General features: G+C 34.6%; 1 protein-coding gene across 1 annotated transcript in view; it reads right to left on the bottom strand.

The window, feature by feature from the left end:
- Positions 1-27724, bottom strand: part of PCDH17 (protocadherin 17) — an 87839-nt gene that overhangs the window by 50605 nt on the left and 9510 nt on the right. Inside the window, exons 2-3 of the mRNA XM_030234982.2 lie at positions 10319-10377; positions 9986-10158 (exon numbers count right to left, since the gene is read on the bottom strand). Coding sequence (XP_030090842.2) covers positions 9986-10158; positions 10319-10377 — 232 coding nt within the window. The remainder of the gene's footprint in view (positions 1-9985; positions 10159-10318; positions 10378-27724) is intronic.

Here is a 27724-nt window from a genome sequence, read left to right as displayed (position 1 = left end):
TTTTGCCTTGGAATTATTAATTTTCCAAAACAACATTTATGATGAAAATTGAGTGTTTTGTGCAAACAGATTTGTGAATTGTTCTCATAGTTGCAGTTTTAAAACAAGCAAGCATAAAATATTGTAAAGCATTAAATTTTCTATAATGTTAAGGTATAGATTTATATAGATTACAAAATTAGGTTTTCAGTGATATCAGTTAATGATGTCTTATTTTGTTGTATTTATGAGCATGTATGTGAACATATATAGACATGTACACTACATATACGTATACAATATTAATAATACTGCATTAATAATAATAATATATAATAAAAGAGTATGCATTTTTGATATGTAATTACATGAACATCCCTGCTAATTTATATGAAACAATTTATGTATTAAAAACCTGGAATAATAATGTCCTTAATTTAAAAAATACCTATACTTTTCTTAAATAAAGGTGTATTGTCTGTGGCACGGTGTGACTTGGTTATACTGGGCATATGCTCTTCTCCATTTCACCCTGCAGAGGGGAGCAGATGGAATTAAATATAGCTTGGCATGCAGCACAGGGGCAGCCATGGAGCACGATTTTTTTAGTACCATGCAGGCATTACCAGCTCTATATACATTAGAGATGAAACACAAAAAAGGGCATGTCACCTTCAGGAAAGGGTAGTAGTCAGGGAACATCTGTTATACATGCAGTGCTCCCTGTAGAAAGAACTGAAACATGATGAAATATGCATCAAAAGTTCCCTATGCACTGAGGTACATTAAGTCCCTTTCAAACCATATGAAGCCCACTTGGGGAAGGGAGGTTATTCGAGTGCAGCAGCTGGAATAGGAGAAAGCAGCAGCAGGGAATGGAAACCAGCTGTTCTGCCATTCTGGAGATCTGACTGGGCAGTAGGTGCACAGAGACTGATACATGGCACTGTGCATCACTGAAGTACAGAGACTTTGTCTGCAGAGACACTGACTCACTAAGTTCTGTTAGTTATTCGTTCTGCATCTCTGTCTCTGAGCCAAGACCATGCTAAATGCTGCATATTATTGTTGGGAAGCACTACATAATCCATATTCCCTGCAATTCTCTAACGAGGTGAGTTCTTCAAGATGAAGATGTTCACAAAGAAGAAGATGAGGAACAGATCGGAGCAAATATTGTCTTTCAGTATGTTTTACTCAGGATTGGACAGTGCAATACATCCCCATATTTCATTTTGGCACCATAAAAAGCAGGACTAGAGTGGATCCTCTGGCCCTGGACAGTTTGAAATAATAGTAGATTATCACTGACAAATGTGTATTTACCCTGTTTTTAAAATCTCCAGGAAAGGGTATTCTTTAATTTACAGGGGTAGCCTACTTCAGTGCCTATATATCTTTATAATAAAGTTCTGTCTCAAATATAACTTAAATACTTCTCCCAGAAAATTTAACTAAAAGAAAAGAAAATGCAAGCACTATCCTCTTTATAACAACTTTATATACACAAAGACCTTTATTATGCTTCACTCCAGTCCTTGTTCATTTAAACACACACAGATTCTAAACAAACACTTCCTTCAAACTTCACCTACAGGCAATGTTTCACAAACTTTTATTTTCTGCTGTTATTATACCTCTGTTTTATTTTGAATCCTTCCAGATCTATCTCTAACATATGCCCACAAACTGTGTACTGTAGATGTATCCCTAATTAGAGCATGCTGCAACTCTGGCCCAAATTAGAATAAACCACATTTCCCCCTCTGGAAGCCACAGCATAGGAGAAAAGTAGTATGTAAACAGAAAAAGGGCCATGAAAAGGACAGTCTCTATTAGTGTGCACAGACATTAGGAGATATTCTTTGTTCCAGAAGAATAAAATACAATTAGTTGTTTTCCAGCTAAAGCATTGCTGAATGGAATAATTCACTCCTGTGTCTTATTTAAGACACTTCTCTTTTGTCTTCCCCAGCTGGACACAGAACTATTGATAAATACAATCATTCAGATTTCCAACTAATATGTGTCATCTAATAGTATATGTCATCTTTATGGAAACTCCATCCTCAGAACATTGCTTTCTTTGGTGAAAAGAATGTGGCTGCCATGTGCAATGGGATTTTGTTAAATCTTGTCCACTATTATAGTTTATCATATCAGTATTTTCTGCTGACTTAATAAGAAGAGATACATAAATCATAAAATGATGATTTAAAGTGATAAAGAGAGAAGATGTATTTATTTTGCCTTCTCTATATTACTGAATAAAGATACATACCTTCACATGTATGGGGTTTTTTAAATACTCTAATTCTGTATAAGCCTAATTAAAAGAAACCTTTAAGTACACCATTTAAGGAGCAACAGTCAGGAATAGACTCTCCAGTCCTGCTACAATAGTTTCCTTGATATTAAGTATTCATCTAATATATGAATATATGCCCTAAAATATTCATTAACAAAAGTAAGAACAAGTAGTGAACATCCATTTATCACCCAGGGAAATGCATAAAGCCTGATACTATGAAAACTCTTTATTTTCTGATTTCCTTTTTTCAAAAGTTGTTGATCTTTCTATGCCCCCACTTTTCTTTCAATTTATAAAAAGAATCTGAAAAGAAGAAATGTTAGCTGAAGATAATGATTTTGACATAGAAGGACCTCATCTTACTGAGAACTGCAAATCCTTCCCTTGCTCTTCTGGTGGGAATAAAGTGAAAAGATAACTTATGGATTCTAAGCCTTTCAAGAACAAACTGCAGTACAATAACTGTGCTCAGCCCCAGGAAAAGCAGTGTCAGAAAAGAAAGTGCAGAAAGGATATAATGAGATTTCCACTAGTGACAGGGGAGGGATATTCTGCTTTGTTGCCTCTGAAGAAAAGCAGAAAGAGATGAGCACCAACAGCTACAGCACCCAAATATTAGACTCTCAGATATGAGACTTATGGTAATAGACTTGTGATCTTGAAGTGCATGGTATGAATTAATTTGCAAATAAGCTCATCAAAGAAAACTCTTCTGAAATTTATGAATACTTTTATTGGTGCAGTCATGAACTTTTCAGATGTTAGTAAGGGCATTATCTAAATTGATTCAATAGTGAAGCATCCAATGAAAACAAAGCAGGTCAAAAATACATATAATTTTCAACCACTGAAGTATGTAGCATGACACACCAAATGGTGCATAGATAAAGCTGTGCTGACTGGCTGTAATACCTCTCTGTCACAGTGATATTGTGTGTACTGATGGAGAAAACTCTTTCTGTATGTTTTGAAAGTCAGTTATAGAAATTTGCCCCCCTAATCTTTGGCTAAATGCATTAATTGTGGGATATGCTGCTCACAAAATTTCACAGCTACCAAAGACATGATGGCAATAATCTGCCAGGTGATGAAACATGCACCTGATTAAAACCCTAGTTTGGCAAACACAGCACCAGTTGAAATGCAGGATAATGGGCAATTACAGGCAGCAGTAATAGGCTAAGGCAATCTGATGCAAACTGTGTTCACTGTCACTTCAGCTGCTAGAATGTTTGCACCACTCTTCTATTTTGTATCAACAAAATAGAGGCAGAGAAATCATGAGGCATTAAGTGAATATATCTCTTCTCTGTTAGGATGCCACTTCACTTCCTTTTCTAAATTTCCTGTTCTTTTAGAACAAACATTCTCTTCCTCACACTTCTCCTTCCTTACTTGGATAACATTGCTTGGAAACCAAAGCTGCTTGTGTACTTCTGAGAAGGGCACACTACGGTGAAGCTGTGCCTGGGAGCCCTCCCACCTATAAGGAGGAAGCACCAAACAAACTGGATTCTGCTTTGAAGCAGTCATACAGCTTCAATGACAAAACTCGACTTGGTATAAAAAATAGCTGAAATCTAAAAGACGAACTTAAATTGACTGGTAGACTAGGAGATTGTCTAAAAATAGAACCTAAACCATGAGAGATATTCAACATAATACTCTGAGTGAAGAAAAGTTGGCAGATATGAGAGTTTTTCTTTATTTTGTCTAAATCCATTATATAATTTGCTGTAGACATTATACAGCAAAAGATATGCCACAGATTACTAGGTATTAACATGAGAAAGGCTGACAATCACTGTACAGCAAAGGCAACTGACCTGCATTTTTCTCTGTAGTTCCTTAACTCTGGTTAGAAGGGAGAATATCATTCCTATCTCTCAGAAAAAGGGAACTATTGAACAATTGCACAGTCTAGATCAGCCCAGGTAACAAAATCTTGCAAAAGTATTACCTAGATCATCTTAAAATGCCAGAGATAAGACACTTCAAACATTTGAAACTTTTTATTAGCTTCCTCTGACTAAAAGTGAAATATATAAATTTAGAAAATTAATCCCAATCAAAGTTTCAAAATCACCATTCACAAGGACTTATAAGAATTATGAGACCAGTAATAATGCTGGTAATTCTCATATATTTAGAAGCACGGTTTCACTGAACCAAGTAATCACAGCAGGAAAAAGGAAAGAAGTAATGTCAGCAGCTCCAGTGTCATATTGAACTTGCTATACAAACCAGAGTAGATATCAAAGAATGATATTATTCTTCATAAAGCTCTTCACTTCTACCTATGTTTTTAATCTTAAAGTCACATTATTAGATTAAGGCCAAAATCAAATATCTCCAGCTTATTGATAACTAATTTGGTCAATCAGAAACAGTTACAGTATAGATAAGTTTTCATTGACCTATGTTAGTCCTCATCTAGGATCACACATGTGCTTGCATGAAATACAAAACCAAAAGAAAAGAAGAGAAAATTATATAGAAAAGAACAAACAGAAGCAAAAAACTCAAGGCTCAATACCTCATTTTGTGTGGGCTTCACCTAAAAATGTCCAGAATTTACAGTTCTAGAAACAGATTTTACTACTGAGACATACCAAAAAAAGGAAGGAGACCCTCAATAAAATTAAGTGGCTCATATAGCTTTCCTGGAAATCAATTCATCAGATGAAACTGGAAAATGGATACTGTGTGCAAGTAAACAGCAAGTTAGCATCTTACCTGACCATATTAGAAGTAAGCAAGTTAGAAAGGATGATAGTGCTGGACATAAAGACTATTAAGTGGTGTCAGAGCAAGAAGGGCAGTCTGACAGATACTCTGAGCACAGAGAGAATGTGATAGATGTTCTGTCCAGAGGAGAAAACCTATGGGAGGAAGCATTGTTGAACAAAAGATTTCACATGCTCTGTCAGTTCCTGGAGACTCCCGGCATCCATCAGTTTCTCAAAAAAGGCCACCATCACCAGTTTTGTAAACTTTGAAAAGAAATATTTCTCCACAATCTTCTTTTCCTATTATCTCATTAAGCTGGTGTCTTCATAAAAGAACTCATCATCCCCAATAGCATGGAAAGCATTGGTGATGATGTCAGACAGCAGAAATGTGCTTGATGAACTTTCTGCACTTATCAGTCTAGACTGATTCTAACTCAGTTAAACAGAATGGGTTTTAATTATCCAACAGACTCTAACAAGATTATGCCAGGAAAATTAATGGATAGCCCAGAAAAATGGTGGAAAAAAATTTTTGTAATTTCTGCTCTGCTGAAGAAGGATAATGCAGGATACTTGATTTCTAGGATCAGTCTTATTTAGAAATGGAGACTGCAAATGAACAAGTTACTACAGACTTGTTATATGAACACGTTCAGTGGGCAAACACAAAGGGTAACAAAAAGTGTTCATAGAGAGTCTCCAGAACTGATATAATTTTCATTCCTAAGACATACATGCAGAACTGCATCAGTTGTGATGCAAATGTATTTTTGTTGTGATGAAGAAAGAGTTATTATATTTTCAAATTACACTTAGTATCACTTTTTTCATGTAGATACATTACATTTCTTTTATACTGGTAACAATACCCTAGACTAAAATGGTGCTGTTTTACAGAGAAGCCTGATGGGCAACCTTGGTCCTAGAGGAGACTCTGACAACTATGCTATAGAGTTTCATTTTGCCCTTCCTCCAAGTATCTGCCTCTGATTTTTTTCTTTATTCTCAGGATCCACACTGTTGTTAATGAGGCAACAGCATATGCAGAAATGGCTCTTCTATGGGATGCAGGTGTGAATGGCAAGAAACTGTGCTGAAAGTAAGATGTAACACACAGTGATAAAGCAAAAACTCAACAAAGGTACTGAATTTGGAGATATTTAATCCCTTGAAGTTTTTTTGACAAACACATGAAAGTACAGATTTACAATGGAACAAGAAAACACAGACAGGGAAAAAAAAACAAACAGAAAAGAAAAAGAAACTAAAAATTCCTGGGGAAATTTAACAAAGACAATAATTTATGAGTAACTACAGAAAAGTCCATAAATTGGTATTCTCTACTAAGGTTATAAGGTAAGCATATGCAGGATTCACTAAGTATAAAATTAACATCTTGCTGTTTCACTGCTCCCTTGTAGATATTATTGTTTATGTTTTATGGGTTATGATATAATTTTCAGCTTTGGATACCTTTTAAAGAAATACAGACTATTGCTGTTATTCTTAAACCATAACAAACAAAACAATTGCTCTGTTTTTTAAATGCAAAAAGTGAATATTGCATGTTACAACCTCAAGTGAAATAAACGGGCAGCTTGACAGATGTGTTCAAAACTAATAATTCTTGTAAGACTTCTAAGTAGGGTGTTCTCAAACTGTCCAAACTACTGATAGGGTTTAAAGTATCGGCAACAGAAGTGGAAAAAAAGACAAGTAAACAAAACTGATCTATCCAAAACCATTCTATTAAAGGAGTAGAAGGCATATGGAAGAAGTTGTTTAATAAGACAGCTGACTGAGATAGCACAAGTAAGCATAAGAGACTATAAGAGATATTCCTATGCAGAAAGTGGCTTGGATATCACAGCGAGAGTATAGGGATGAAATAACTAAAGTGGGACTTGCTTATTGTAACACAAGACTTACTGTCATGATATTTTTTACAGTTTTGGGGGGGTGTTTCTGCTTGCCTTTCATTAGGGCATTCCATAAACATTTCATTAATTATTAAATTAATCATATCTCATTTGCATCGTCTTTCCCGTTTGTGAAAATGTTTAAAATCACTACCAGACAAAACTTGTTATCTGGAATTATTTTCCTTGAAATCAACTATTCCAATGGTAAACTGACAGGCTCTATCTTTCACTGTTTTCATTAATTAAATGAAAATCATAAAGTAAGCTTGATTGCTTCCCATCTCATGCTGAAATCAGAAGACATCTTATCCACAAAATTATTTTTTTTGTAAAATTTCCTACTTCTCTGTTACTGAGAGAAGCACAATTGCTGTAGTGCTACCAACACACTTTTTACCTCAGTATGGCCTTTCAATTTTCAACCGTCTGGGCTAGAGTTGCTCAAAACTGTAGTCAAAAAACTGGTACAACTAGAATTCTTATTACTGCCATGGGCAGAATTGAATGCATGACAATAGTGTTTGGAATTACAAGAATATGTCAAACTTAAACTTAACTCATTTTTAAATTAGGATTCTCACATCAAGATCCTGACTTCATAGTTAATCCAGATAATTTTTCAGTAATTTCAGAAGATGTAATTATCATAGCAGAAGCTAAAGTATTTAAATATCTTTAAAAGACAATATCAAGCCTAGAACATGACTACAAAATAGTGAATTCCCATCCCTGCATACAATCCAGAATGATGACAGAACCACAACTTCTGCTATTGCTTCAGGCATTGCAGAGACAATTGTTTCTAGCAAGCTTTCCATCTCCTTTTCCCAGAAAACAATTTTTCTCTAAAGAAAAATTAAATTATTTTTCTATTGTAATCACATATACCATGTTTCTTACCCTCCTTCAACTTGGCTTATGACTAGAGAAAACAATTTTATTTATCTTCTTTTAAAAGAGAAATATTACGTTGGGCTGAGAACCCTAATCATACTAAGCTCAATGACAAGTAATCATTGATTTCATTGGGAACACCACATAGTACCACATTTGTTACTGCAATGACCTGAAATCCCATAAGGTGCTTGATGCAGGTTCAGCTTTTATAATATAACAATGATTTTATTATAGCACACTAGAGATGGAAGAGTTCATTCAAGCAAACAAATTTACATCATTACTATTTGTAATTATATTTGGAGGGAAGAAAAAAATCAAAAAAAAAAGGAAAAAATTGTTTGTCTCTCTATCCCCATTATTTTATTTTCTTCAGCAAAGAAATTCACATAAACAGCCACTGCTGTAGATCAGTGGCTGACAATACTTAACGTCCATAATTCAATATATGTTTAATAAGAACATGAGGAATTCATCTGAGCAATTGGAATAAATTTTCTTGATGAATAGGGCAGCTCAACTAGGTATAATGACAAACATAAACCTGCAAATAACTCTTTGCATTATAATGAAATTAAGCAATGGGAATGGTTGTCTTAATGTGCTTACTAGATTGCATATATTTTGACCAGAATTGGATTTGATGCTGCTGGACAAAATGCAGTATTACGAACACTGGCCATACAGTCCTTTTCTAAAAAACCACACATTTTTAATATGAAAATTAGAAAGCTCTTTCATGGCTATACTTGATAGATGCAAATCCAGAATTTTTGTCTTCATGGCACACAAAACTGAGAGAATAAGACATATGCTCAAATAGCTTCTTTAAAAAAAATCCTGCACTGCATCTTTATACAGATCAATGTCCAATTATAAGCAGAGAGTTGCTGTGGCAAAAGGTCAGGAAAAAATAATCTTTCCGGCATTTATTACTTGGAAAATAAGGTCACATATGTGGTCAACCTCCAAATGTATACACAATAAATTATACTGCAGCATTCTTAATATTCTGCATTGCAAAAATTATACTGCAATCTCAACATAATCAGAAAAATGAAGTTGAACATGTATTTCCTGACGACTGTACTACAGATCAGACTAAGTTAAGAGGTGAAAAACCCAGGTCCAATTAATCAACAATTAATAAAAAGCATATCATATATTTTGGCTTAATTAGAAATATAACTTCTTATTAAGGCTGACTGATTTAATAGCTTCTTAACTGTCTTTAACACTGAAACACCCTCCCCACAACAAAGTAAAATAATGGAAAACATACAAAACATTTAAAAATCATTCAGTGATGCACTTCTTTATTGCTTACAGCATAGAAGCAAAACATAAAGGCAGAGAATGCTGGAGTGCTTGTCTGTCTGATTTTCCAAAAAAAAAAAGAAGTGTATCTTTTGAAATAAAAGACCTCCTAATTAGATAAAACACATCCGAAAAAAAAGATTTGGACACAGTTTGAGGAAATAAATATGCTGGTTTGTCAGAATGAATGTTGGCAGAAAACATTGTCATTGTCCTGATCTAAGTGATTTTGCTCTTTCACAGACAGGCTCAATCTTTGCTACCTTAACAGATGTGAATGAAAGTATACTGAAAATAAGACTGAATTAGTATTTGACACCTCTCACGGTACTCTTAATTGTGAAATCAACATTATAAACAGGAAAATGCATCCATGAAATGAAATCTTCTGACTCATTTTTACTCTTGTCTTTTATGCGAAGCATTTTCTTTTCCTCCTCTCCAAACTACATGAGGAATATAAATGACTGGTGTTCTTTTATCTGTTGCAGTCATGTCTAGTTTGAATTTCCAAATCAGGCTTTGACAGAAGGATTTTATATAATATATCACAGGCAATACCAGTGGAGATAGAGTATATTCTAATCATTTCCAAAAGTACTAATTTTTTTTTTTCTAAATCTGCTTTGGACACTTGTGGTTTCATTTCATGTTCATTCTGAAAGATACTGTGTTCTTTGCTCTGGGCTAGTGACAAGATTTACTGTTTTCTCTGATGATAATATCAGCGGGCTATTCCTCTCTGATAAACCACAACTGCAATATTAAGAGTTTGAAAATGACGTTTTAAACTTTATGCTTTTGTAGGCATTGTAAGCTTCACTCACCTTGTTCAAGTGGCTGGCTTTTAGTTGAAGTAGTTTTCATCTTGAGTGCCTCCCTAACAGACATGTCACAGCAGGAGCCTTTGTTAGTGTCTTGGTCACTGTCAGCCTGATCACTGTCCCCATGCCCGCTGTCCCTCAAGCTGGCTCTTTCTGGATCCTTGAACGTGGAGCTACTGAAATACATATTGAAAAAAAAAAGAAAAAAAAAAAGAGAAAAAAGAGAGAGAGAGAGTGTTGTATTTACTTGTTCTAAGTTGAATTGTACTCTCTGGCAAAGCAATTTTGACAAGAATGCAAATGGGGAAGCCAAGAAAGTTATTTAATAGGCCTTACCTTTGAACAAACTGCTGCCTGCTGCCCATGTAATTGGGCTCTGCGGGAAAATTGTCTGTCTGTGAAAGAGAAGGAAAAAAATACGTATAGTTGTACACTGGACAAATCTCCTGCAGAGCAACAAGATTTCCTAGAGGAGAAATGATTAATAATTCAAAAATTCCCTTAATCTTCAGATTTGTACATTTTAATTAAATTGGAAAATGCTGGCATGTAATTATGTGCTCAGAACAATTAAATGATTCCGGTCCACAAATTACCTGCTAAAGTAAACAATGAAGCTCCAATAAGTGGCATTCTCTGTTAGTAACCTGACAGATGACACTGTTTATGTTTTTTCATTAGATAGATATTAAGACTGATGGTTATTGAAAATGAGAGAAAAAATAAATTTGCATATTAAAAAAGTGAATTATTCAATAATAATAATTTTTAATTGTAATTACATCATCTACTGGGATTCTGAAGCTCTTACAGCTGTAATACAGTTTTTTATGCTGCTATATTACACTTGAATTGAAAAAAATAAACAAAAAATCAAGAAAATTTATGGCTGATTAGCTGTGGGGTTTCTCAGATACTACTGGAAAACGCAAGTATGAAAATATTTGGATTTTTCTCTCTTTAATTTTCATCAGTATTAATATCTATGTCAGAATAATGAGAACCACACATGCAAATGAGAATATTGAATGATCACTGTTGACAAGTAGTTTTTAAAAGAAGATACTTTCATTAAGTCTGTCATGTATACTTTTAGCAGCATGAGCCAAGTAACTGTAGAAGCAGAAGTATTAAAAGGATCCAGACCAACATGGAGACCTGCCAAAGGGAACTGAATTCCCCTTGTATCATTAGCTGAAGTTCTTTGGGAGAAAGAGAGACTGCATCATTCAGAAAACTCCGCATTACTGTACATTCACGCACGTCACTTCTTCTTGCAGCTGACCTAGCGACAGAGCTTCTACTGTTTTCTGCATCACTTCACATCACACCACTCTGCTCCACAGCAGCTCCGGCTTTCGCAGCAGCATCCAGCGGATCAGTGTCCACAACACAGCCAGCAAACAATTAATGGAGCTGAGGGCCTGAGGTTTAATGCCACACAGCAAGTCTTTACACAGGAGACTGGGATCTTAGGTATTTGGACATCACTGCCACTCCCCACTTTTTTATCTTTGTTCTGGTTTTGTCTGTAGGAGGTAATTAGAAATATTTGCTAGTTTTGGTATGGTTGGAATTTGAGCTTGGAAAAGAGGAAAAAAGTTTTATCCAAAATTTAGGTCACTGCTGTTTGCAACAGAAATTGGGCAGAAACCTGTTACTCCCAAGGGATTTGTGAAATAGATGTGCTTGTATATCATGGATGTCTTTTTGTGTTTTAGAGAACGGATGGAAAATATAGAACCATCTTCCTTTCAGCATGTATGTCAATGTACACTGCACTTTCTTCAAGTTTCTAAATCCTTTAGTTCAAAAAATAAGGTTATAACACACACTATTTTCACATCTATCCTAGCTTTAGTATATGCAATTAGAATAAAAGTTCATCTTCACATTTAGTATGTATCAAGTTAGAAAAACAAATATTGGAAACAACAATTTCAGCATTCTTATGTGCTTTCCTCAAATGCAGCACATCACATTTTGGAAGCAGCTATAATTCTGCTGTTTCTTTTCTTCTTGCAAGTTTTAAGCTAGTATCTCTCTTTTGTGCAGCAAAAAGATATAGACATATATATGTATACTCATATACAACCATTATGGCACTTACAGAACCCAGCACTTATCAACCTGAATAAACCTTTATAACTGCAGGACTCATGTCTCTTTTTCATGTCTAATATCTCAAATAAAGATATCTAGGAAAACTGACCTTATGCTTTTACTTACATAAGACATCTGTCTTCTCCTAAACACAGCTGCTACCAGAATCAACATTTCCATTTTTCATGACATTGGCAGTCAAAATGCCTGCTATAAACTGCTTTTTCATTAATTCTCTGCCATTAAAAGTCAGAGTTTTGTCCTGAAAATAATTATAATTCCTCCTTTTTGATGGTTCTAAGAACTTAACTGTAAAATTGACCACTGTAAGAACCGGTCACACTTTTTGTCTCTGCTTTTTCATAGCAAAAAAGGATTTCATACATCCTGGATGAACCAATATATAGATATTAAAATAGAAGTTATGACCACATCTTAGCTGCTGAGAAATTCTGCATTTATGGTAATCATTAAAGACCTTTAATTAGATAATAATTTGACCAATTACCTTCATACTGTATTTTGCTTCAATACAATGAATTGGGTGCCATGTTACAGCAAGTTCATTATTACAAAAGAACAAACATAAGTACTTGCTGATCATATACAGACACAGAGCTCAGAGTTAAATATTGTTCTTTCTGCACTAAGAGCATTAGCCCTTCTTCTATGAATTATGAAGGTATGATGCTTGTGTTGAGCTGTAACAGCCCTCTGAGATACAGGCAGCAAAGGGAGGACTGTTTCATGTATGAAAATATCTATTAAATTTGAAATAAATAAATAAATTAATTTTAAGGTTTGGCAGTTTGGAGGAATCTTAGAAATGAAAGCATTTGCTTCACAATGGATGAGAGAGAGACGAATGTCTAACACATTTAACTCCCTCAAAATCTTTTTTTTTGTTGTTGTTTTAATCCCAGTTGAAGTGAGAGGTCATATACTTAAATTTTTTACACTTTAACATTTATGGAAGTGATATTACACATTCCAGCTCATGCATTAATCATACCTCTTTAAATTGCATAGCTGTAACTCAAGGAAACAAATACTACCTAAAAAAATCTAAAAAAACCTCTTGCTCTTCTCTGGATATACAGCCCTTTCTAGGACAAAAAAATCACCAAAACTCTGGACTTCCAGTTTTAAGGTAGGGAACAATTCACCTGCAGAAAACCATCTAGTCAGTCAAAATCTAGTCAGCTAATCTAGTTAATCAACCAAGATCCCTCAATGTGCCTTTGAGAAATACTAAATATCACATTTGGTCATCCAGTGTCAGGTTCATAATACTCCTGGGGAGCCTTATTGGCATAGGGGAATCTTGACAACCAGCAAGATGTCCAGTGCAATAGCTAAAGCTAAATAAGATGCATCAGATCAGAAGTGAATTGCCTGGAATTGCAGTCTGGTGCTAAATAACCAAAAATTATTCAAATGCCACCATCATTAACTTCCTGAAGAACAAAATAAAACAAATTACCCCCTCATTCTCTCCCTCCCTCCAAAGAAATCTCCAGGAACAATCTGTCTCTAAAAGTCACTAGAGTTAAACAGTAAAGAAATGTGAATTTTTTTATCTCTGTGATTCGAGACTGAGGGCTGGGGTATCAATTAGGTCACCAGCAGCTACCACAGCACAGGTTCTCAAGTAGAAGGATAAATGTTATCTAAAATTAAAAAAAAAAAAGCAGTAATATCCACTGCCACCAGAAAACTAAAGTCTGTGATATCAACCTAACTGTTCAAAGCCACCTTAGAGAAGTAGCCCTGGTTTTATGGCCCATTTTCACAGATTAGTGGAACCAGCAAATTTCCAAGGAGAGTATACTGTTAAACCATTCAACAGATGAACAGAACAGATATTCTTTTTTGACTGTTGCTATAAAGGACCTTTACAAATATTTTATTCTACCTATCTGTTTTAATATGTGACTCTGGATCAAATATGAAATTTTAGGAGCACTGTCATTAGTGTAATGTTGCAGAAAAATGTCTGAGGATTTCTGTACAAGCATTTGATACAGTTTTCCTAGAAGTTGAAACTCATTAAAAAAAGCTATTTCAAACGAGGTCAGAATGCATAGGAACCTTTCAAAAGCTGCCAGACTTTAAAAAGAAAGGGGTTACTTCCTTTCAGAAAATATCACGCAGTTTGAATTTGTTACCTTTTACTTCAATGAATTGAGGAGAAGGAAAATAAAAGAAGAGGCAAATTAAACCTGTGCAAAATATACTTTTCATAGAATCATAGAACAGTTTGGGTTGGAAGAGACCTTAAATTTCATCTAGTTCCACACGTTCTCTCCCCATCATGGGTAGGGATACCTTCCACCAGTTCAGGTTGCTCAAAGACCCATCCAACTTGGCGTTGAACGTCTCCAGGAATGGGGCAACCACAACTCCCCTAGGCAACTTGAGCTGGTTGTATTTACTGGTTTGGAGTTTCAAATGCGACAATATAATTGCTACAGTCCAATAATGGGACTTTGAAATCATAAATTGAACAGTGTTTTCATGAATAGCATATAGAATATCTTTTCAAGTGCATCAACTGTCTACAAAACTATTCAGTTTATTGCACCTGTCAGGGCTTGTTTATTACGAGGCCTTAGATAAACTAAAATTGTTGCCAAGTATAGGTCTCACGTGGTGTATTTGGAATACTAAATTTTATAGACTCAGAAATAAGACCATTCAAAAGTTTGAAAGTCAGCTGTTAAGTTTCTACTAATTAATTCTGGAATGGCTATGGTTTCCAAAAGTTTAATTTAGAGAAAGGAAAATGAAAAATTATAGCCAAGAACAGAGTATGAGAAACAAATTCTTCATGGGATCCATTAACCTTAAATAAACTCATAAGAAAAAAACCAGCAAAAACCTCATCACTGGAAACAGCTTGAACCAGCCTGGGCCAAGCATTACACAATGAATTATGGAGAATATTTTTAGCAATGGGTTATATTCATTTCTTTTCCTTTTTTATCTTTTCATAAATTTATATTCACAAGATATATGTGTTTACTTCTGTTGAAATATTATGTTATTTTTATTTATACATGAAATCTATGAGAGTGTGGCTCTGCACACTTTTTTTTTTTTAAATTCAGGATTAGAATTACAGCACCATATTAATCAATCAGGTTTCAAAAATTCTGCTGTTGCTCGATAAGACAACAGTAGACAATTTCACAAGTCTTCTGCTTTCAAAAATTGCTGCAAAAAGCAGACTGTTTCTTAAAAATGAGAGGTTCCTCTCTATTTTTCTCTTTATTTTTTAATAAAAAACATTTTTATGTCACAATTTTGAAGAATTCTAGCAATATTTGGTGTATTCCATACTGTTTGAATAAAATTAGACATTTTTTTTAAAGAATTTGCAACTCAATGAGTTTATCTAATAAAAAAAAAGATCAATGCCTAAAATAAAAAGAGGAAGTGAGAAAGAAAGAGACAGGGACAGAGAGAGAAATTCAATATTTAAGTATTCTTGACAAATTATGCCTAGAAATAATTGTCATATAAGGGAAAGATGTACTCTAAAATATGAAAAAAAGACTTAGACATTAATCAGATTTATGAATATTAGACAACTAGAATATTCATAATTTTTTCTCAGAATTACAAGAAGAAGTATCACATTTTCTGAAATTATTTAATGCATCTCCATTTTATGTAGGTGTTCATACCTGGAACTATAATAAAGCAAAATGTCTTTGCTGACTCTAACTTCTTTTTAATTAAACATTAAATGCAAAAATGAAATGAAATACCTCTCACCTTTATCAGACTGCCACTTAATATCTAATTCAAGCATCTTCTGTGCCTTTTCTTGAAAAGCTGAATTCCAAGTATTCACCCTTCCCCCATGAAACAAAGATCTTACATAACGGCAATCTCTTCTGGAGGCAAAAGAATTGTATTCTGCCAAATTGAGTTTTGAAAGAACAGACAATTGTCTTCATTTTGTTAGGAACAGTGTGGGTTCAACACAGTACAATTTTTCACAAAGCCTTCTCAGTATAAGACTGCCAGTGAGTGTGTACACTTAGCTTGAAACAGTAGGTTTTGCTTCCACAAGATTTACTTCATTAAGAAAATTCACTATCCCAATAGCAAAAATGAACAACAAAACCAAAAACTGGCCATAAACCTCTCATAGGTTATTCTACTCCTTTCAAAGAAAAAAATTAATAGGCTATTTTAAAATACTATGGTCTCTCCACTCACATTCCTTTGAAAATGTTTTTTGATATACAATTTATATGACTTGTTCATATTTGGGAAATTTCACACTTGCTGCAAGATGTGTATTTTGGTGTTAAAAGTCCTACAGTGTGTTTATGTGAATTTCTGACATATATAGCATTCTTCAAAAGCACATTGAAAACACAGGGCAGTAAAAACAGTCAAATGCACAAGGCAATATCATTCATGAAGCTGCTGTACTCTTTCTTAAAGTGTTGGTTGGTGGCTCGTGTTCTCTCTTCCTCTTGAATGAGAAAAGCAAAACTGTGAGAGGAACAGGTCCTGAGCTCTTCAGTCAATTGCACAGTGACTTCTGAAAAGTGAAGCTCTGAGGACAGACACTACCTCCTCTCCCATAAGCAAAGGAATGCAGATCTCCCTGTATAAATGCCTAATCCATGCACTGTTTTCACTTAGCAAGTACCATATTTGTTACCAAAATAAATTATTTTTGATTTATTGGTTAAGGTGTCATACTAAGGCATTGTAGATATTTCAGTTGTTTTCACTATTTGTTTAATGAAACTAACTATTTGTTAAATTTTTCCAATGGTTTATTCTGCAATGCACAAGACACTAAAGACGGCAGAAGCCTGGACTGTGGGAATTTCACACAGTGCAAGGATTAGAAATCACAAGGCCCAGACAAGGTTCTTCTCATCTCACTGATGATTGCACCAAGTCAGAAGACTGAAGAAGCTAAAAAGGTCACTACAGAATGACATAATTTTAAATGATCCTGGTAAAAAAAAGTAGACCTGAGTGACATTCAAAAGATGAGGTGAGATGAGACCCGGATCAGACTTTCTGATATGAAATGAAAGGTTTAAGCATTTCAGGAACACGCTTGTCTCTTTGTCGGCAGGGAAGTTAGCTCAACAGAGACCTTCAGCTTCTCTACCAGTGCAGGATGTGTGTTTAAGGTCAGACTTCTCTCTCTAAGAAAGATGTGACAAAGACAAACTGTGGAAACCGAACACAAAACTTTCTCCTGTGGAAAAGGGAATAAAGATATTCCAGACCAAACTCAAATTGTTGGATTTTTTACAATGCATTCAGGTTTCTAAGCCTTATTTTATTTTTGCACTGGAGAAACATGAAATGCAATGAAATTAGCATGATCTCAGAAGAGGATGTGGAAAGTTGTCAAATGTGACTGGGAAAAAGGAATTGTAATATGAGTTCTGAAGTTGAACTACGTTTTGGAGAAGATGCAAGATAAGACTGTAGGAAGAAGTGCCAAACATCACACCACATAAAGAGCTCAAGCTGAAAGTACAATAACGTTATCACAGCGTCACTAAATAAACATAATGAAATTCATGACACATTATTGCATTGCTCTGCACTGCCGCTATTCATTTAAAAATGATGAACACATTTAAAATAATTCACAGCTTGTCAAATGCCTGTGAGTGCTGCAGTTATACTGGTGTTGTAACAGGCATTTGTAAAGGTCTTACAAGAGAGCTTTACACAACTTATAGCAAAGTAAAGATGGAAGTATGGGAAGACAAAACAAGAACTGCACCTGAATCTGCTAGTACAGTTGTATCCAATATATTTACACGGCTCACCAATGATATGTACTTACTGAAGCTACTCTGTCAATAAAAACCACATTAAGAACCTTTTGAAAGAGCTTCCCTGTCAATTAGGATGTAGATACATTCTATCGCTCCAGTTTTCCTGTCAATTTAATATAGTGGATCATATTAACAGTACTGCCTTGTCAATAAGGCAAATCCGAATCCTATTAATAGAGTTACAGTGCCAATATAATCGGCTTCCCATTTATCGAGCTTCCCAGTATTTGGGAAAGCTGTGAAATGGGATTATAAGGTTAGGTACATACATCTGTCTGTATATTACATAAATATTTCAGGAATTATATCCCGTTGTGTAAAGAAATACATGTAACCACTTTTTTTCCATTACAAAAACTTCAGATGACAGAATAGTATAATAGCTTGCCATTGCTGAGAAAACATTAAATTATTGTCATTTATCACATTGTTTCCTGCTTTCACTAAGTAAAACTGCTTTTTATGGCACAGTCTACTTGTATGCCACACACATAGAACTGCTAAGAGATGTGGGCACTTCACCCACCCCACTCTCCAACCCCCCTGCAAAAGAAATTATCTGCTTCAGGACACAAAAGGAAAGAGATAAAACATATTTTGGAAACAAAATACAAAGCACTCCAGAGTTTCAATCTGTATTTAGCCCTTGTGCTGTGCTGCATAATATTTGTGGAAATTAAACAAGTAAGTATAATTCTAGTGTAACAGAAACCCCCGGAAATAATTACTAAAAGGTATTAGTTCATGAATTAAAAAATAGCAGAAATTCAGCAAACCTTCTATTTAATAGAAGTCTTAATGAAGTTGAACATTAGTTGCTTTTAACCACATTCAATATGAAATAACTACTTTCACTGGATTAGCAGAACATACAAGAGACCGTTAAACCTGATTATATTAAAAAAAATAAAAGTGATTGCACTAAAATATACTGGGTATTCTCTTACCAAATTGCCTCTCTAGGTCTGACTTGAAAATATGGATTTAAGAAAACATGGTTCAAAAATGACAGTTAAGGGTCAATGAATCAAGCTGCCCATTACATTTTCTGGTAGCAGATGGGTGCAATGAAACCTAATGATTGAATTTGAAACGCTTTAATGCTCCTTTTATCTATGGCTCCCACCATGTTGAGTCTACCTTAGTATTCCTAACAGATACTATGTTTACTGCATAACAGACTCAATTACAATTAGCTAACAAGAATGAAATCTGCACTTATCACAATATCCAGCTCATTCTAAGTGTATCATACCACAAACTCAAAATAACAGTACACATAGGAGTATGTCTTTGATAGCATTTGTCGGTTGGGTGGTTTTTGATTTTTTATGTTAAATATGAAGTCTAGAATTTAGAGGAAAATTTAAAATTAAAGGGAAAACTTTTGAAATAGTGCCTTGAAATGTAAGGATAAGGTCAAAGTATTTTTTTAGAATTTAAAAATGTTTAGAAACTGTTTTTCTGCATGAAAACAACTGCATCTTTCTTTCTTTCTTTCTTTCTTTCTTCTTTCTTTCTTTCTTTCTTTCTTTCTTTCTTTCTTTCTTTCTTTCTTTCTTTCTTTCTTTCTTTCTTTCTTTCTTTCTTTCTTTCTTTCTTTCTCTCTTTCTTTCTCTCTCTCTTTTTCTCTCTAACATTCAATGTTGATCTCCTGGCTTTTTTTTTTTTTTTTTTAAATTTTGAGACACATCTGAAAGTTCTTACTTAGCAGGAATTCTCAGTGAAGCCAGTAAGTAAAGTGAAATTTGTCTTAGTCTTACCACTGCTTATTTCTGTTTCTAAGAGCAACATAACCCAAATGTTTTCTGAACAGATATAAGCTTATAAACACTGTGGTACTGGATGGTGGAGAAGGAGAACAAATTATGGCCTTTAAACACAGTTAATCTGTTTGGTACTTATCATATTTAGTAAGGAGTAAACAGAGACACTGTATATTTAAAATCTGTTAACTTTGTGTTAACATCTATCCAGTATGTTTACCTTTTTCTGTCCAACCCACACTCGCACTAAAGGCAACAATAAAACTCCCACAAGCCATGACCTGAGGTCCAGTGAAATCAATGGGTGTTTTCAAACTGGTTTCAATAGCCCTTGGATCAGTCTTCTTACTTCAATTACCAGTTAAGCGGGCCTTTACATGGTGTGCTACATTCCCACAGATCCATACGTCGTATGCTGAAGAAAGTTGCATTTGAACAGATTTGTGATGGCAGTGACAGGGAAAGGTGATTAGCTAGGCAGCAAATGCACGAAACTCCAGTTCTGTGTTTCTTCCCTACAGAGTGAAAGAAATTAGCAACAAAGATGGAGCAGGATTTGGTTCTGAAGCCACGCTGCCTGCACAGAAAACACACACAAAGAGGAACACTGAAGCTTTCTTCCTAGGTGGCAATCAGAAAAAAAGGGGTAAATCTAGAGCACCTCCTTTTCTTTAAAGCCGCCGCCTTATCCCCTTTCTCTTTCTAAAATCCCACACCAGAAAAGCAATGATTCCCTTAAATTCCCTAGGAATTCAGAAGAAAATCACAGATGTTGAAACTTACATTATAAGTTTTTTTCTAATTTCTTATTTAGGTCATGCAACTCTTTATTTCAACTTTTCCTTAAAAATACTCAACAAGGTATTCTCTAAACATTTTGTGACAAGATACAAAGCCCTACTTTCACACAAATACCTTTGCATAATTATTTCCTCTAAGCACTAGGAAAGCACTAAATATGCTGCCAAAATAATGGCAGAATTTATGACAGAATTGTAGATCATCAAGCTTTACAGACTCACACGGCCATGCAAGGAGATTTTCAGCTGTAAAATGGTGATGAGTTGATTTATTATTTGTGACATAAGATAAATAATTTAGGCTTGCACAAATTTAGCAAGAGGTTCTGTCCCTAAATATATTTTAAAGTCATAACAGTCATGTGTCTATGATGAGGTACCTCATAAAATGGAAAGTTTGACTGAATACACCATTACACCACAAGCATAGTACAGTGGTCAAATAGACTTGGACAGAAAAAAAAAAAAAGGCTATTCTTATACAGGGCTGTGTGCATGCATCCACAAGTCTGTCACTTCAATGTTAACCTAGTGCAATGGCTTCTGATAGTACTCTATATTTAATTGATTCAAAACAAGCAAAAGAACTATTAGCTACCTTTCTTTATAGGATCACCTCATCTAGGACACAACACTCACTTAACCACAGGTTATCTCTAACTTCATAGGCATTTAGAAGCCAAATTCGACCTGTAAGTTCTTAAAAGACTGGGAAAAAAAATGTTCTGGACTGCCCTTCTCATTACGGCTTGCCATATCAAGACTCTGAAATCAGATCTGTCTGTAAAATTAAGAAGATCCACATAAGATATGTTCCATGCAAAGATTCCAGGATTAGATAAAGCCATCACTCTGTTCCAATGCAGTGTTGGTTTGTCAATATCTAGGACACTGCTGCAGGTTTCACCGGGGATAGAGTGACTGAACATGAATGCTAATATTTGACTGAGGGGTTTATTAGAACACAGGGATTTAATTATGGACTTCCTCTCTATCTAATTAGCAGGATGCTTACCCAGTATCTGAGCACTTTTTTTCTAAGTGGAATGCATGGAACATCAACTGGATGCATATATATTTTACATTTTAAAATTTTATTTATGACCTCTCAAAGAAAATAGTAATGAAACCTTCTCTAAATAATCTGTCCACATCACAGATGTCACCACGTTGACATTCAGAAGCGTGCATATGTGGAAACCTCTTTCAAAGGGGGAAAAGAAAAGAAAATGCTCCAGGTGTGGTGCAAGAAATTTCAAACAAAAGTTCATGCAAAATGGTAATTAAATAACTTGGGATTGCTCATACGGATCTTCCTGGATACTCAAACCAGATCATGTGTAACACAGGCTAATGCTGCTCCCTGCAGGTGGATCATGAGCCCATGAGAAGACACACCAACTTCCAACTTCACTGGAATTCAACATGGAGTTAGGCGCTTAGCTGCAGAGTTATCCAGGAGCACTGCTTTTGCATGCAATTCATTTATGCTCTCAAAACTTGCTTACAGGTAGAAAAACCCACTGGAAAATGAATTAGTTCCATGGGAATTTGTTCATTTATATAATTTCAGGGCCATCTTCGTTTACTGGTGTTTCATGCATCGCTCTATTTGGAATAAAACAAAAGCTATAAACTATTAAGGAACTACCTGCAGCTTTATTAATGTCTTGATAAATTTCTAAGAATGATTCAACTTGAGTTTGTTTGGTGTTTTTATTTAAATCTTTTGAGGCATAAAGCAATAGAATACAAAATACCCTTCAAAACCATGCTAAAATACACAGAAAAATCATCCATTTTCTATGAAAACAGAAGTGGTATCTTGCTCCTGGGATGCTGTAGATCATACTTCAGCACAGACACTTTGCAATCCTAGTCCTAAGGGTTTATACTAGCATTCCTTCTTTAACCTTAGCCACAGGATAATAAACAGCACCAATATAATGATAGTCCAAGCTACCAGTAACCTTAAGAATGTGCAAGGAATAGACTGACAGGAATTAATCTGCCATTTTCATATATCTGCCCAAGGGAAGCATTGTAATTGCAAAAATTTACTCTTAGACTGCTGAGACTCATAGTAATTATGTTTCTTTTTTAATAGAAATAGCCACAGGTAGTAACAAATTGGGTTTTGAGATGGGGAACTGGGCATGCATTCTAACCCAAATTACTATGTAATTGTCTTTATTATAAAACACTATAGAAAACCCAAAACTTAAATCAGAACAAAAACTTTCCCTTAAAAAGGTGTCCTCCTCCCGTGGCTATTCAGCATGTGTGCCTATTTCTTCATTCACAGGTATCAGCAAGACCAGCATGATTGCAAGTAATTTATCTAAATATTTTTGCCATTGCAAACCAAAATTCCTGAAGCTTACATTTGTTTAATAGAAACAGCTTCCTCTTGCTTTACAAGTAAGTCAAAATCTGGAAATCCAGATACTCATTCCTAAGTTTCCTTTGCCAATATTAGAGGATGAAGGAAAGATTATTTGTGGTCTATACATATATTAAATGAATTGAAATTGAACCTTCAAAATTCTGGCAGGTTGTTTGAAATAAATGAGCCCAGGAAAATACTTAAAATTAGTTATTTCACGCTTGAAGGAATTATTATGTTGTTACATCACATCATTGCAATAATGAGAGGTATACTTTTGGGAAAGATCATGTATGTGATGGCCAATGAATACATAACAAAATAAATTGATACAGTTGCTTCTGCTCCTTGCAATACTATCGCCTGTTACACCTGAAAAGAAGCTCCTTGTAGTTTAAATAGACAAAATACACCTACAGATTTAGACACAATAAAGACTGTATATTGAAAGAAATAACAGACAGCATCTTGTTTTCACCTCCTTTTCACTCAACAGCTACAAAGCTGACTGATATATTTCTCGCCTTGGAGCTATGAGATGCAAATTATCATGTGTTTTTTAATAACTAATGCAGGCTATGGAATCAGTTAAGTGCTGCCTCTTTTCACAAGTTGCATGAATTATACTTCCTTTTAATCATCACTCTCAATCCTGAGCTTTGATAGCAGGATTCTATCACGAAGTGGAAAATGAGGTCCTTCCTTACCAATACTCTTGCCTCAGGAAAAAAAATGACATCATTTGTCTCTAAACTTGATGCTTTCTAATTTGCAGTAAAAGGTGCAGGTTGACAGCATCTTCCAAAATACTGTTACAGAGCTCTGTACAGCTCATACAAAATATAAAAAAAAATAAATAGATGCACATTGCTCATTAATAATGCTTTTTTATCCATCTAGATAGTTATTTTGATTCCATTCTGCTCTCTTTTCTGTGCATACCCATATATGCATGCATACACACAGTAACATCTCTGGCCCATAGCCTAGAAATATAATACTTTCTAAGGCTTCATGATTGTCATTTTAAAAAGGCTTTTAATTTCATTATTTCCCAAGCCCCCTAAATTCCACTATATTCTTATTGTCATTTGATCCACTGAAATGTTGAAGAGATCACAAAAGAACACAGTTGGTACTTTACAGCTGCGGCTGGATAATCTGGCTCATGATCATCAAAGCAGGATTGTTTTTATGATCTTCAAATCTGCATATCAAATTACTCAAGTCTCTGCAAGAAAGCAAGACATCAGGACTATCTCAACAGAATACGAGAAAATGTAGTTGGAGGCTAAGTGAAACAGCTTTTGCTGCTTTGCAGTCTTCTCAAAGCAAAGGAGAGAAGCAACAGGGAGTAGTTCAGGTAACACAGAATAACAGGTTCTGGGCTGAATTCTGCACATGCTTATGCACATCAGCAACCCCACACCTGTAAATGATCTATTTAATTTTATGTTTCTATTGACCTAAATTAAAGTGATCACTGATTACGTGTTTTAAGGAACCTGCCCTGAAAGAAATATTATTACTTTAATTATACATATATATGTATATTTCCACAGGCCTCAAAATTACTCATGCACTGACTGAGGACATGTTTTTTTCTAGATTTGCACAAAAAGAGCATTTTTGACTCTGCTGGCAGTCGCTCAAGTGCTAAATCTGAGGTACATCGTTAAGACAATGTTCTTTTCTTTGTTACTTTTAAAATTTTATAGAATTTAAATATTTTCATTAAGAATTAATGAACATTTGTTTAGCCCACTTCAGCTTACCTTTTTTTTAAACTGCTTCATAGCTAAACAATCATAAGTGGTTGCTTAGCAATCAGTGAAGAGCGAGACAGAAATATATTAAGTAAAGAAACTGACTGACATGTTCTGTGTTAGAATCATGGTATTCAATAAAAACAAGAGAATAACACCAAGAGAAGTTTAAAACAAAATCCTCTTAATAAAAGAATGCAAAAAACTGTCTTTTGAGAACAAATTATGCATTTAAAAGCTACAAATTGTTATTCACATGTCTGTTGCTATAAAAAATTCCTGTAGTTATTATTAAAAATACATTAAAATCCTTCAAATTTTCATGAAACCATTATTTACCTTTTGTTTTAATTCAATTGTCAACTGTGTTCCAATGATTTTAAAAACAGTATATATCTACAAAGCAAGCAAGAGTTTACAGCTTTGAAGACTTGAAATTGATTTTTAATGCACCAGCTTTCAAACACTACAAAGGCTGCTCTCTGCTGATAAAGACAGTAAACAAGAAATTGTCCTTTAAATGTTCCCTTTAATGTTTTTCTTTAATTAAAAATCAATCAAAAAACATTTCCACATAAAAAAATTAAAATTAAGACATTAAAAATGCTTTATGTTTTTGACACACAACACAGTCAAACCAGAATGAAAACTTATGATGTTACTTTTGTTTACTTGTATTAGTTTAGACTTTTTTTTTGCATTGCAAACTATGTTAATTAAAAAAAATAAAAACATATAAAAGTAGTTTATCACTTAACTTTTTATAGAGTAGAAATGTTAAAATTATGATGAAATTAAACTAGAAATGATAAAAGTATTAAAGTAAAACACTTTTAAAACACTTTAAGATTATTTTAATACAGTCCTATCCTCTAATCAGACCAAAGCTTATTCATGTAGATTAGTTACATCTAGAGTCTCATTTATCTAACCTGCATTTATTCTTTGATCACAAAGCTTGTTAACTTAAATGGTCTTTTATTGTTATGATTCGTTTTCCCATAATTATGCGGTTTAACTGCCTGATTTTTTAATTTTTTTAAAATAAATATATGCACATGCACCAGTCATATTCAACAGTATTGTGCTGGATGCTCAATGAACTGTAAGAACCATTTCAATGTAATAAAAGTGCCTGGAAGTGTTCCAGAGAAAAGCCTGGAAATAGGAGTAATCAGAGTGTCACTAGAACGAGTGCAGGCAATTCACACACGTCATACACAGATCAGTAGATGGTCTACACCACTCTCTGAAAATAGCTCTGAATGACTATCACTGCAAGAACCTACAAAGCATCCATTGGAGGCCTCACCCACACAGCTGAAATGATGCATTTGCATCCCTTGACAAGACTTTTCCTTTCCCCTTTGGAGTTCTCCTTTGGCAGGCCACAGGGACTGCTACACAAAGCCACCCAGCAGGGAACAGGATGAGATTAGGAACTTTTCTGTTATGGGTTAAAGTAATTTATGAATGTGAGAAACTATGATTTGATACATATGCCACAAAGCCAGTAGAAAGGTCCATGGCTAAAATCAAATAACTTAATTTGAAGAACTTAACATGCCTAGCTTATACCTTATTCTATTGAAAATAGACCAGTGTGGGACTGATTGTCATGAGGGTTGGAAAAGGAGATACACCCCCAGTGAACCAAAGTGAGATTCAAATTGATGCTTATGCTGTTCCTCTGTACAAATGGCACTAATAACTGGCTGAAGCTATGCAGTTTTGTGTTTGTATGTAGAGGGACTCTTCAGTTTTCAGGACAAAAAAAAAGAGATTTCGTGTCAAGCAAGTGAATGAATTGATGTGGTACCCTTCCCTACAGGTAATATCACTACCTAGTGGAAGCAAGCCAGTAGGAGAAAGACATGGTTCTTGTGTGACCTTATTAAGAAGGAAATGTATCAGTAGCCTCTGGGATTTAGCTAGAAAATATATGACTGCTCAAGGAGGTTATTTAAAGCACTGTCTAATATCCTAATTAACAGGGACATTCATAAGAATTTGCTTCTTCTTGAATCTAGTACTTAATACTGAGTATTTTATCAAAACTGCTTAATAATTTACTTTTTTTTTTCTTTCTCATAGGATTCACAGTAATTAATCCAGAATCTTCTTCCATTAAAAAAAAAAAAAAGTCAACAGCAGACTGAAAAACAGAGGTTGCACTATGACAAATAGATTAGTAGGGCTTAGAATGCACCCTGGCTAAGAATTATGGCAGCTGCACATTACTCTCTTTCATCTCATCAACAAAAGCAGTGACTTGTTAATATCCTTGATTCTCCATTAAAAACTTTACAAATGAAACACAAACTCAAGGAACTTTTTTCCCCAATAATTTTGCCACTCTCTTTCTAGTACTTTTTTTCTATTTCTTTTCTTTTTCCTCTTTTTTCTATTAAGGCAAGAGCCTGCAGTCCCCTGAGAGTTTTACTTGTTTCTTGTATTTTTGAACACTTTAGCATTAATTTCATCACTTCTCTTACAGCTGAAGTAGCCATACAATTGAAAGCATAAAGCTTTCAGGTTGTCTGCTGCAAAAATTTGTCCCAGCTGTTCTACACTGACCCTTTGGCATCTGAGGATTGCTGATATATTTTAAAGATAAAAACAGAGCTGTGTTTCTGCTCTGGTCAACAAATTTTTCTTTACGTTCTCATCATTGAATTTTTTTACCTGTTGGAAAACATTAATACTAGTGTCAAAAATGTCTTTTCTTCATACATGCAGGTGCTCCTCAGGTGTGAAGAAGTATCTGAAGAATTCTGCCATGAAACATATATGCTTTCTTCAGAAAAAAAAAACAAAACCAAAAAACAACCGACATGCATCCACTTTTTGTATGCAGAATTAGTGCCTTGCCTGACAAAACCTAAAACTAATTTAACTTGACACTTTTAACTTTTATAGAAACAAAAGAAAGAAGAAATTAGGCATAGTACTTAGAAACATATATGTAAATATTAGCTGATATGTTAATACTTCCTGGGGAGGAAGGTAGTGAAGAGAAAGAAAAAAATCCTGGGGAAAAAAGAACAAAAAATCCCCTTTTTTTTAAATAAAATCACAGCTGCTTAG

This window comes from Serinus canaria, chromosome 1 (assembly GCF_022539315.1).
Source record: "Serinus canaria isolate serCan28SL12 chromosome 1, serCan2020, whole genome shotgun sequence".
In the NCBI taxonomy this organism is placed as follows: domain Eukaryota; kingdom Metazoa; phylum Chordata; class Aves; order Passeriformes; family Fringillidae; genus Serinus; species Serinus canaria.
This window is presented reverse-complemented; position numbering and strand designations above follow the sequence as displayed.